General features: G+C 38.1%; 2 protein-coding genes across 2 annotated transcripts; both read left to right on the top strand.

Moving 5' to 3' along the window:
- The first annotated feature begins 9,110 nt into the window (after positions 1-9,110).
- Positions 9,111-11,158, top strand: LOC109206095 (LRR receptor-like serine/threonine-protein kinase FLS2). The gene is made up of 4 exons (XM_019368865.1): positions 9,111-9,160; positions 9,267-9,399; positions 10,054-10,660; positions 10,731-11,158. The coding sequence occupies exons 1-4, from the start codon at positions 9,111-9,113 to the stop codon at positions 11,156-11,158; spliced, it is 1,218 nt and encodes a 405-aa protein (XP_019224410.1).
- Positions 11,159-11,540: 382 nt separating this feature from the next.
- Positions 11,541-12,257, top strand: LOC109206096 (receptor like protein 30-like). The gene has a single exon (XM_019368867.1). It carries the CDS (start codon positions 11,541-11,543, stop codon positions 12,255-12,257), a length of 717 nt encoding a protein of 238 aa, XP_019224412.1.
- The last annotated feature ends 319 nt before the right edge of the window (positions 12,258-12,576 follow it).

The raw sequence follows: 12,576 nt of genomic DNA on the forward strand, positions 1-12,576 counted from the left end.
GCTACTGCAGGACATGAGCTATTAAGTTTTTTAGATGCATATTCAGGCTATAATCAAATCAAGATGGATCCAGGAGATGAAGAAAAAACTTCTTTCATAACAGACAAGGGGACTTACTGTTATAAGGTAATGCCCTTTGGTCTTAAGAATGCAAGTGCAACGTATCAGAGGTTAGTCACCCAAATGTTTCAAGAACATTTAGGTAAGACCATGGAGTTATATATAGATGATATGCTAGTTAAGACTCAACATTCGGAAGATCATATATCGCACCTGTCTGACACGTTTAAAATTTTACGAAAATATAATATGAAGTTGAATCCAGAAAAATGTGCATTTGGTGTGGCATCAGGTAAGTTTTTAGGTTTTCTTGTTTCTAACCGTGGTATTGAAGTGAATCCTGCACAGATTAAGGCCATTGAAGAAATCCCTGATATACTTTCAAACAAGAAAGAAGTTCAAAGACTGACGGGAAGAATCGCAGCTTTGGGAATATTCATTTCTAAATCATCGGAAAAATGTTTCAAATTCTTTTCGGCACTTAAGAAGCAGGACCATTTTGAATGGGACGAGGAGTGTCAACAAGCACTTAGGGATTTGAAAACATATTTGTCAAATCCACCTTTGCTAGCAAAACCAAAGGCTGGGGAAAAACTTTTTATCTACCTTGCTGTTTCAGAAGTTGCGGTAAGCGCAGTTTTGGTTCGAGAAGAGCATGGTAAACAATCTCTTATCTATTATGTCAGTAAATCTTTGTTAGATGCAGAGACACAGTATCCACAATTGGAAAAACTAGCACTTGCTCTAATCATGGCATCTAGGAAGCTAAGATCATATTTTCAATGTCATCCCATTGTTGTAGTGACTGCATACCCCTTACGTAATATATTGCATAAATATGAATTGTCAGGGAGGTTAGCTAAATGGGCTATAGAGTTAAGTGAATATGAAATCACGTACTTATCTAGAACGGCAATAAAATCCCAGATATTAGCTGATTTCGTGGCTGACTTTAGCCAAGGGATGCAGTTAGAAGCAGAAAAAGAAGTACAAATACTTAATGGGGCTAATCCAGGAACCTGAACCTTATTTACTGATGGCTCATCTAACGTAAAAGGTGCAGGATTAGGAATTATTTTAGTACCACCTACGGGTGAAACTATCAGGCAAGCTATTAAATGTCATTCCATAACTAACAATGAATCGGAGTATGAAGCGGTGGTTGCAGGTCTAGAATTGGCACGGGAACTTGGTATAAATCAAGTGGTGATCAAAAGTGATTCGCAACTCGTGGTTAATCAAATGCTGGGGACTTACACAGCTAGGGAAGCAAGGATGCAACAGTACTTGGAAAAGGTACGGGAACTGATAAAGCAATTTCAAACTTGGAAGGTCATACAGATATCAAGGTATGAAAATGTTGAAGCAGATGCCTTAGCTAATCTCGCATCCACAGCTGATGTGGCAAATCATGCAAACGCTTTAGTTATACATTTATTTCATTCAGTTCTCGAACCTGATAAGAATGAGGTAAATTTTAATAATTTAACTTGGGATTGGAGAAACAAAATTGTTGCTTTTTTACAGTATGGTACCGTCCCTGATGACAAGAAACAAGCGCATGCACTTCGAAAAAAGGCTACTCGTTACTATTTAAAACAGGGGAACCTTTATCGTAAAATGTTCGGTGGTCCCTTAGCAAGATGCGTCGGACCTTTTCAAACGGAGTATGTAATGAGGGAAATACACGAGGGGCATTGTGCGAATCACGCAGGAGGAAGATCACTAGTGAGAACCTTGATTAGAGCAGGGTACTACTGGCCTAAAATGGAAGAAGAAGCGGAAAGTTTCGTGGCTAAATGTGATAAATGCCAGAGGTATGGTAACAATATGCACAGGCCAGCAGAATTATTACATCCAGTCATTGCGCCATGGCCATTTATGAAATGGGGAATGGATATAGTAGGACCATTACCTCAAGCAAAAGGACAGGTAAAGTTTCTTCTCGTACTTACCAATTATTTCACTAAATGGGTATGGGCAGGAGCATTTAAGAAGGTGCGAGAAAAAGAAGTTAAAGATTTTATTTGGCGAAATATCATCTGCCGATTTGGTGTACCAAAGGAAATTGTATGCGACAATGGCCCTCAATTTATCGGAGCTCAAGTCATACAGTTTTTTTGAAAGTTGGCAAACTAAAAGGATTACATCTACACCTTATCACCCAGTGGGTAACGGGCAAGCAGAATCAACGAACAAGGTCATAATCAACAATTTGAAGAAACGTTTAGAGGAGTCAAAGGGTAATTGGCCTGAAGTGTTACCCGGAGTTTTATGGGCATATCGCACGACAACAAAGACGAGCACAGGTGAAACCCCTTTCTCTTTAGTTTATGGAGCTGAAGCACTAATCCCGGTTGAAATAGGAGAACCAAGTACAAGATTCTCACAAGCAACACAGGAGTCTAATGATGAAGAGATGCAGGTCAATTTGGATCTACTGGAAGGCAAGAGAGAAGCTGCATTAATAAGAATGGCAGCACAAAAACAAGTGATCGAACGATATTACAACAGGAAAGCACGCTTGAGATACTTCAAAATTGGGGACTTCGTGCTTAAAAAGGTTTTTCAATCTACAAAGGCCGCCAACGCTGGTAAACTAAGTCCAACCTGGGAAGGACCCTATAGAGTTCGAGATATTGCAGGAAAAGGAGCATACGAGTTGGAAACGATGGACGGGAAGGTGCTTCCTTCACATTGGAATGCAGTTCATTTGAAGAGATACTACTTCTAAGGAAAAACCCACGGTCAGGTATCACCATGTTAAATTATTTATTTTTTGAATTATTAAAATTTTACTAACGATTTTAGATGATAGGCAAAACGCTAACCCGTACTAAATGATGAGTCACGACCTGTAAGGCAAAATGGAATAAACTAAAATTCCTAGCCCATGGTTACAATTATTCTGATAGAAGTACACACGGGTTAAGGAGTCTTCATCTATAATCGCACCCCCGAGTCCCGTATGTACTTCCTTTTCAGGAAAAAGGACAAGGTGAAGGAGACTATCAAGTGCTCGAGGCTTCATACTTCAACACTCAAACACTTGGGGGACTACAAAGTATATACAGTCACGTGTATAAAAAAGGCAAAGAAGATTTAGAAAATCAAGCCTAGAAGAATCAAGTACGGAGTGAAAGTTATGAAGTCATGGCATTCATCATAGTATTCTTTCCCATGAGAACAATGGCATTCATCGTAGTATTCTTTCCCATGAGAACAATGAAGTCAACTCTCAAACTCTTCCTAATGTTCTGGAGCTAAAGGGACTATGTACTAAAACGGGTTATAAGGAAAAACCCCGTATCTATTGTTCTTCTTTTGTATAAATATGTTATAAGGAAAACAGTTACGAGAAAGTTATAGATGTAATTCAAATACATGTAAAGTATGCCAAGGTTCAGAAATAAAAACTTGTCGAAGTTATTGCAAAAAACATGTGTGTTCCTATTTCTTTTATCGTATGATAACATCATTGTGAAGTTGAGACGTCTTCTTCATTAAGTGTCAAAATATAAAAGGCCCTCTTTTATAAAACTCATGTTATTTAGTCATGGGATTAACAGAAGCATTTTTCAAAGAACAAAAATGCAGGTTATTCTTTAAGTCCTTGAAAACAAAAAGGCAAGAATAGAACAAACGGAAGTTTAATGATAATAAAAACTTCTTAATATTTAAAACTAAAGACTAAAGTATAAACTTAGTCATCGAATTGTTTATACAAAATGCCTCATAACAAGACTTGGGGACTTGTACTTCTAAAAATCAAACCCTCAAGTGATAGCCAAGGGTTTGATTACAAAAACTCTCAAATGAATCCAAGAACTTTAAATATAGTTTTCCAAATAGGTATCTGCAAAAAGGGAATTTAAAACAGATGTAAATTTTTTCACTAAGAGGAAAGGACTGAAGAAGGATCATCAGCGGGCTCAACTAGAACAGCATCACCAACAGAAGCGGGTTGATTTTCAGCCATTGGAGTATCAATAGACGAAGTTTCAACTTGACTTGCAACAACGGGCACGGTTGAGCTTGAAGAGGGTGCATCAGAAGTTTCAGCCAAGGGAGCCTCACTCACTGGAACTTCACCCACGGGAACATCAACTCCGGTAACTTCAGCTTCGAAAACTTCAATCGTGGGTGAAGGGAAGTCCAGTGGTTGTTGAGCTTTTTCAATAGTCTCCATCACCTTAGCTAACTCTGACTCCAGATTAAAGTTTTCTTGGCTAGCTTCAACTAAGGCATCACGACGGGAGTTCAGAAAAGCCCAGCTTACATCAACTGCAACCTTATCTTCAAGAAGCTCATAATCTCTTTCCCAAGCAGCAATTTCATTTTTGAGACCTTCATTTTCATTCAGGGATGAGTTATAAGAGGCTTGGAGAGAGGCATGAGATTTTTCCAAGGCCTTCACTTTGTCTTCAGAAGTTCGCAGATCTTCTTGGGTCTGAGTCAAATTTTGTATCAAATCTCCAGCATAAACTTCTTTTTGACTTAAAAGAGCTCTCAGCTCTCTAATCTCTTCACTTGTCTTACATAATTGTTCCGAGAGAGAAGACTCGAGACGCTCTCTTTCTTTCTCAGCCTGACTTGAAGAAGCCTTGACAACCGCAAGCTCTGAAGTTAATGCTCTTACCTGCTGTTCCAGGTTATTCTTGTTCTCTTGCAAATCTTCTATAGTAATTTGAGCACTATCAAATTGTTCCTTCCAATTAGCTGCTTCCAACTGAAAGTCACGAGCTTCCCTCTCTGAATCAAGAACAACCTTTTCAGAGTCACGTGCCACCTTCTCTAATAAAGAAACTCTGCTCATCAGCTCTGTACCAATAAGGTTGGCCTGAAAATGATAAGGGAAGAAAAATTAGAATTCTAGAAAAATTATGGCAAATTAAAGAAAGAAGGGACATACCTTCAAGGTGGAATGAACTATGTCGTTCATCAGAGTCAGACAGCTATGGCTATTCAATTTTTCCTTCTCAATTGGGCTTATTAAAGGTTCAAGCCAAACATCCGCCTGACCGGATTTCCTCAAAAGGCTGTTGTTAGCAGGAACTTCGATAGTCATGCTCCTCATAGCAATCCTTCTACTTGTAGAACCCACTTCTGTATTATAGACAGTAGAAGGAGGAGCGGTAGAAGAAGTAAAAACAACAGAGGGAGGTTCGGAAGCAGATGGAACAATTAAAGAAGGAACCAAAGGCATAGCAGAAGAAGGAAGAGAAGGGACTGAAGATATGGGAGTTGAAGAAGAAGATAGGGGAAGTTCATCCAAAACGGGTCCTAATCCACCACTCTCAAAACCACTAACGAAAAGCTGGTTAATCGACTCATGAGTGTCATGAGAGGTGGCAACGTCATCATCAGAGACAAGATTAACACGCCCGGTAGGGGAAAGGTGATGAGAAACTTCAGCTTCGTCAGAGACGATACGTCTCCTAACTCTCGGCCTTGTCACCAAGGAACCATCCTCCTCTTCTTTGTCGGAGTTATCATCGTCTGTGATTTTCCTTTTCAGAAGAATGTCCTGAGCGCTTTCTAAGGAAAGTTGGGTTCCTAAACGAGAGGCCGCAACTGCTTCAGCAGTAGCACCTCGAATAGCAAAACCTGACAAAGAGAAGGTTGAAAGTTAAAGCAATAAAGGGAAAAACTTTTACATATGAGAAAGATAAAAACTCATACCGTGAGTCTTTACTTTCCAACCATGACGATTGGAAATAAATTTCCAAGACCTAGCCTCCATAGACGCGATCTTCAACAATTTATCTACCCAACCACGAAAATTGGGAATATTCTCCACAACTCCCATGGTTGCTAAAAAAAGGGGGGGGGGAACAAAGTTAAAGAAATTGATAAACTCGAAGGAAAGAGATACGAGAGAGATGAAAGACTTACGTGCAAAGTTCCACTTCTCAGGGAAGGGAACGTTTTGTTCACCCACTAAACCAACTGTGGGAGCAGCAACAAATCGGGCATACCAGCCACGATCCTTATCATCTTCTGGGCTCACCAAAACCCTCTTACTCCTAGCCACTAAGGTAAAGACGCCATTACGAAAAAGTCTAGGGGAGTATAGGTGAATTAGGTGAGGAAAGGTGAAATTAACGTCTGCCAAATTGGCTAGATGCCTTAAACAAGCAACAACCCTCCATACCAGCGGGCCAATCTATGCTAAACAAACTTTGAAGAAATGACAGAAATCGATAATAACTGGATCAATAGCTGGTTTAAAACCAAGAGTAAAATGGTATGTGTAAACAAAAGAAAGACCAGTCATATAGGAGGTAATTCTTTGATCTGGATTGGGGATTACAATGGGAAAATTGTTACTCCAGTGACAATCTTTGCGGACTATGGGAGCTAAAATCTCTGTAATCAAAGTGGGGTAAGCATCGGTACGATCTAGACCAGAAACTTGGGTTTGAAGTAATTGTCTATCGTGGTGAAAAGATAAATCGTTAGGGACTATCTCTTCTACCAAGGGCTCCTATAATGGTTCAGAGGCCTCCTTGCTCTTAGAAGATGATTTTTGGGTAAAAGAACCTTTAGTTCTAGAGGAAGAACCAGGGCTAGGAGAAGGCATGGCAGAACCGCCACCACGAGAGGATCCTAAGCTAAGAAGTCTCCCGCCCCTTCTATGTCTAACAGGGGCATTGGGAAAATTGTCTAAAATAGGAACTCTCTTAGGGTTAGGGTTCGAAGAAGACATGATGAGGAGGAAGAAGAAGTAAACAGAGATTTGCACAGTTCAAGTGTTCGAGAGAAAAAGTTTTGTGTGGAAGAAATTAAAAGGTAAAACTGTATTTATAGGTAATCGTCAAAAAGTGAAAACGCAGTAATGGAAGGGTCACAATAATGGTAACTGAAACTTCGTGAATAGTGGAGCAGTAAAAAAAGACCTTAAAAGGGGGTGCAAGTTGCAGAATCAATAAGGAGTTGACACGTGTCAAGAACATTAAATAGATGTGACCATTGAAGCGTCAATCTTGTCACAACATTAATGATGACAAAAATTCTCCTTTTATGAAATCCACTTCCCAAATATTCAACTAACGAATAAATGAAAAGTGGGGGGACTATCTGTATTGGGAAAAATTTACTCTGCATATTGGAGGTGACGTGTCATGACACGTAGACTGGTCAAACAGTAAGAGAATTAAGGTTAGTTAGATACGAGCAACAACAGATACGAGCAATAACAGATACAAACAAGTTAAATGGAGAAGGTACGAGCGGTCATACAAGTAATTCAAACGCTCGTACCTATTCAAGACATTTAAAGGTCAAAGATCGTGAAGAGTCAAAGGAATGAATCTGACAGCAAAAAAGAGCCCAGATACAGCATTTAATGAGTATTAAATACTAGAAACGTTAGAGAATATGTATTTAACATATATGATTGCATAACGTAACATTTAAAGTCATTAAATTGCCCATAATTGTCTTATTATGACAAAGGTAAAGACTGTATTCCCAAAATGTCTATAAAAGGAAAAGTCACAAACGACTGTAAACACGAAAAAAATACTATTGGAATATACTTTGATTTGCTTGCTTTCTGATTATATTATTCATAAATTTCTTTCTTTATATACTCTTTTCCAATTATCAGTAACCCGTGCTCTTCTTTATTCAAGCTTTGACCTGAAATTTAATTTTTGGTTAAACATTCATAAATTTATAGGTCCAAAAATCTCACTTTTATTTTGTCAAGTGAATTTATTCTTTTGTTTTTGTTCATACAAAGTCTTAGGTTTCAAATAACTTTTGGTTTCAGATAAAATTTAACAATATTATTAGTTATTATTTTTAATGTTCAAGTATAGAAAAAGATTATTTCCTAAATTCAATAAAATATTACACGACCGCGCAAAGCACAGTTAAACTTACTACTAGTTCCTATCTAATGAGGGAGCCTGCTAGATCAAAGTGTCTTAGAAAGAAACACTAGACTTGACATTTAAGCCATAGCCAAACCTTTATACACTTTTGACCTGCTTCGAGCTTTGACAGTCAATGAGACAATGACTTTTTGTGCTTCGGGATCTTGATACTTATTCTAGAAGGAGTCAATATATTCTCAGAATATATTAATTTTTCATGATAATTATAAAAATATCATGGCATACTTAAAATCAAAGTACAACTTCTAAATGCACTTTAATATATGTTAACATTCTTATTTTTCATAAACATATAGTTTATGAAAAATATCGTTAATGAGTCAAATCAAACATTGAATGCCTATTTCGGCTTGACTATCAATTAAGGAATATTGAGGTGACAACTAGATGTAAAACCTAATGAGTCAGCTCTTTCTGCTGCCTTTAGGGTGGGAATTCATGTCCAGTATAATATTAGAAGGATGAAAATATTCTAGCTGTATACTTGAGGGATTATCTTAATCTGTTATGTTCGTATGACTAAAAGAATAAGAAAATGGGCGTCTAGTCATTTTTTAACGACCGCAATCAGTAAATTCCATAAGCATCTTGCTGATGTATTTTCTCCATTATGAATGCCAAAGCCAGACAACACAAATAAAGGAATTCCTCTATCAAACAAAGCAAGAGAGTTGACATTCAATATACAAACAACTAAACAAACCTCTATGCACCTTTGAAGGAGTCAAGGAACTATTTTTGAGCTGGGATTTGAATCCTGGTCTCTCCAGCTTTTCATCTCACTTAATTGATCAAATCACTGGGTCATTTATACAGCCGCAATCATTAATTCCAATAGCATCTTGAATGTCAAAGATAGAATAAATAATTGAAGGAATTCCTATCAAATGGGGATCAAACTGTCAGTCAGAAAGAAAACAATAGAGTTGACATTTAAGATATAGACAAACCTCTGTGGACCTTTGACTGCAAATTGTAAGCTGCTTCAAGATGTGACAATCAATGACGTTGTACTCATTAATTGTTCTAGAAGGAGTCATGGAGATGTGCTGAGACTCAGGGGTATAAATCTTGTTCCTGCCCAGTCTGAATTGCTTGTACATTCCCCTACCTTCAGTTGATGCAATATACTCTACAGAGGTAACAATGAATCTTATTACATTATTTGTTGATCTGAAGAAGATGTATCATTCTCTGTACTTTTAAGTAAAATATTCATTTTTTGCAAATGGGCTGCCTATTTCTTGTCCTGGTTTTTGTGTTACAATATCCAAATATTGTTCTTTCAAGTGTTTTATGCAGCCAAGACCAGAGCTTGGTTTTGCAGCAATTGAAGCTTAAACTGACCATAGATGAATCTTCTTCTTCTGATTGTCAATCCAATGGTCAGCTTCCTACCCAAAGACAATTTCCTGGAATAAAAGCGATGATTGCTGTACCTGGGATGGAGTAACATGTGATAGAATTACAGGTCAAATAACTGGCCTTGATCTTAGTTGCAGCCAACTTCATGGGACAATTGATTCCAACAGCACCCTCTTCCAACTTTCTCATCTGCGGAAGCTTAATTTAGCATACAATGATTTCTCCCCTTCCCAAATTTCAGGCAAATTTGGCTGGTTCCCAAGTTTGAGACATCTTAATATCTCGAATTCAGGCTTTTCAGGCAGAATCCCTTCAGAAGTATCATACCTATCTAAGTTGATTTCACTTGATCTTTCCGCAGGTCTTGAGGAGTTGAGATTTGGACCTCACACTTTCACATTGCTCCTTCAAAACTTAACCCAACTAAAAGAGCTTCACCTCACCTCTACATACATCTCTTCAGCACTGCCATCAAACTTCTCCTCTTCCTTAGAAGTACTGAATCTTCTCAGCACCGAATTGTCTGGGAAAGTCCCAGATCACATTTTTCATTTACGAAGATTACAAATCCTTAACCTAGGGAGCAACTGGTATCTCAAAGGGCATTTGCCAAAAATGCAATGGAACAGTAGCAGCTCCTTAAGGGAGTTAGACCTTTCTTTGTCAGGTTTTTCTGGTATTATACCAGATTCTATTGGTCATCTTAAATCTTTATGTTTTTTAGATCTCTCAAGCTGCTACTTCTCTGGAACCATTCCTCAATCTATTGAATCTCATACAACTCAATAATTTACGCCTTTTCTCGAACAACTTCAATGGTTCACTTCCATCAACAATCTCAAATCTAGTGCAACTTGTTGAATTTGTTATTTCATCTAACAACTTTAGTGGTGGCATTCCAAATATTTTCAGTAACTTCACCAAGCTCAAATCTTTATCCCTGTTAGATAACTTATTTACAGGGTTGTTTCCATCCTCAGTTACAAACCCGGCAAAGCTTGAAAGTTTAGAACTCTCTAACTGTTCAATTACCGGTCCTATTCCTCCTATCACCACCGGATTCCCCAACCTTATCTTGCTTTTCCTAGCAGATAACTCGCTTACTGGGGAAATACCATCTTGGATATTTGATCTTCCTTCCTTAAAATTGTTAGTAATGATATCCAATCAATTTACTGGCCAACTTAAGGAATTTAGATATAACTTGCTAGAAGTTCTTGACTTGGGTGAGAATATGCTGCATGGACCTATCCCAAGATCATTTTCTAAACTTGTAAACTTTACAACAATAGATATTTCTACAAATAACTTTTCCGGTGATCTAGATATTGGTATGTTTTCAAACTGCAAACAACTTAGACATCTTGGTCTTTCTTTTAACAATCTGTCGGTATTTTCCAGAAGATATGGCCTTGCCCAGTTCTATTGGAAGATTGTATGTATCTTCCTGCAATATAAGGGAATTAAATTTCTTACAAGCTGCAACGAGACTTGGTCTATTAGATCTTTCCAACAACAAGATCTATGGCAAAATTCCTGATTGGGCGTGGTCTGATTGGCAAAGCTCATTGTTTTATCTGAATCTTTCGAGCAATTTTCTAACTGCTATTGACCCACTTCATGACTTTGAAGGTCTTGTTTATCTCGATCTTGGATCGAACTTGATTCAAGGAGAATTACCCGCTCCACCTCCCCGCATGTTCTTCTTCATAGTCTCAAAAAATAACTTCACCGGGAAGTTACCTTCACCGTTATGCAGGATGAGTACCCTTGTGATTCTTGATTTGTCCAGTAACAGCTTGAGTGGAGTAATTCCAAAATGTTGGTAAACATGAGCAGAAGTCTCTCAGTGTTGGACCTGCATGATAATCAATTTCATGGGACAATTCCAATAAATTTTGGTAAGGCAAGTACTCTAAGAAGTCTCAATTTGCGGAAAAATAAACTAGAGGGAACATTGCCACGAACCCTGGCCAATTGCAGAACGCTGGAAGTACTCGATCTTGGAGAAAATTTTTTGAATGATACATTTCCCAAATGGTTGGGAACACTTCCTAGGCTACAGGTTCTAAGTTTGAGATCCAATAGTTACATGGCCCCGTAACCATTTCTATAAACCAAGTCTTGTTCTCTAAATTGAAAATCCTTGATCTCTCTTATAATGACTTCACTGGAAATTTAATATAAAGGTTTTTCAGGAATTTTAAAGCCATGACGATTGTAGATCCCAGGGGAACTCCCTTAACATATATTGGAGAAGCTCTATACCATGATTCCCTGACAATGGTTATAAAAGGGCAGCAGCTCCAACTTGTGAGGATTCTTTCTATTTTCACAACCATTGATTTCTCACATAACAAATTTGAAGGTGATATACCAAAATCCATTGGCAATCTTAGTTCACTTCGAGGGATGAATTTATCCCATAACAACCTTATTGGTCCAATTCCGCAGTCCTTTAAAATTTTATCTGTTCTTGAGTCATTAGACCCATCGTCGAACCAGCTCTCGGGGAACATTCCTCAAGAACTTGCAGCTCTACAATCTCTTGCTGTCATGAATCTCTCACTGAACAATCTAGTCGGACGCATACCTAGAGGTCCACAGCTTAATACATTTGAAAATGACTCCTATTCAGGAAATGCTGGATTATGTGGATTTCCTTTGTCAAGAAACTGTGGAGATACTGAGATGCCCCAGCAACCTCCTCCATTAGAGGCCGATGAAGAAGAATATTATCCAGGTTTGATGGATTGGAGAGCAGTGGCAATAGGATATGGTTGTGGAATGGTGTTTGGATTGTTTATGGGATATGTGATTTTCTTAACAGGGAGACCAAAATGGTTTGTGAGAATTGTCAATGAAGAAGGATACAGGATGGTTAAGAAAATTGAGGCAAAGAGAAGACGTCGTAAAAGAAGAGGATGAAGTGCCTTCTGGTATTTGTCACAGATTTCATGCATTGTTGCATTGCAGAATTGACAGTTTTTGCTTAATGCTTCTGATATTCTTATTGTGGCTTGTAAATTGAGTTATATAAATTGGATTTCTTTAGTATTATCTTTGTTTCTGTGCCGATACAAAGGCAAAGCAAATAATGAAAAGATAAGGAAAAGAATTCTTTCCTCGATTAAACGGCCAAAAACATCCTGAACTATGTTCCAGACCTAAACTGCATCCCCCTACTACAAGGTGAACAAAGAAAATCCGTCAACCATCCCAGAATTAACAGGCTACATCCTCCCGT

The sequence above is a fragment of the Nicotiana attenuata genome, unplaced genomic scaffold, assembly GCF_001879085.1.
Source record: "Nicotiana attenuata strain UT unplaced genomic scaffold, NIATTr2, whole genome shotgun sequence".
In the NCBI taxonomy this organism is placed as follows: Eukaryota; Viridiplantae; Streptophyta; class Magnoliopsida; order Solanales; family Solanaceae; genus Nicotiana; species Nicotiana attenuata.

What these genes read in the sequence shown, in the direction of transcription:
- LOC109206095 (XM_019368865.1), top strand. Translation starts at nt 9,111, where the DNA reads ATGAATCTTATTACATTATTTGTTGATCTGAAGAAGATGTATCATTCT. An exon ending in GAATAAAAGCGATGATTGCT is followed by an intron (nt 9,400 to 10,053) that starts GTACCTGGGATG and finishes TATGTTTTTTAG; the next exon opens with ATCTCTCAAGCTGCTACTTC. An exon ending in TTCCGGTGATCTAGATATTG is followed by an intron (nt 10,661 to 10,730) that starts GTATGTTTTCAA and finishes GGTATTTTCCAG; the next exon opens with AAGATATGGCCTTGCCCAGT.
- LOC109206096 (XM_019368867.1), top strand. Translation starts at nt 11,541, where the DNA reads ATGACGATTGTAGATCCCAGGGGAACTCCCTTAACATATATTGGAGAA.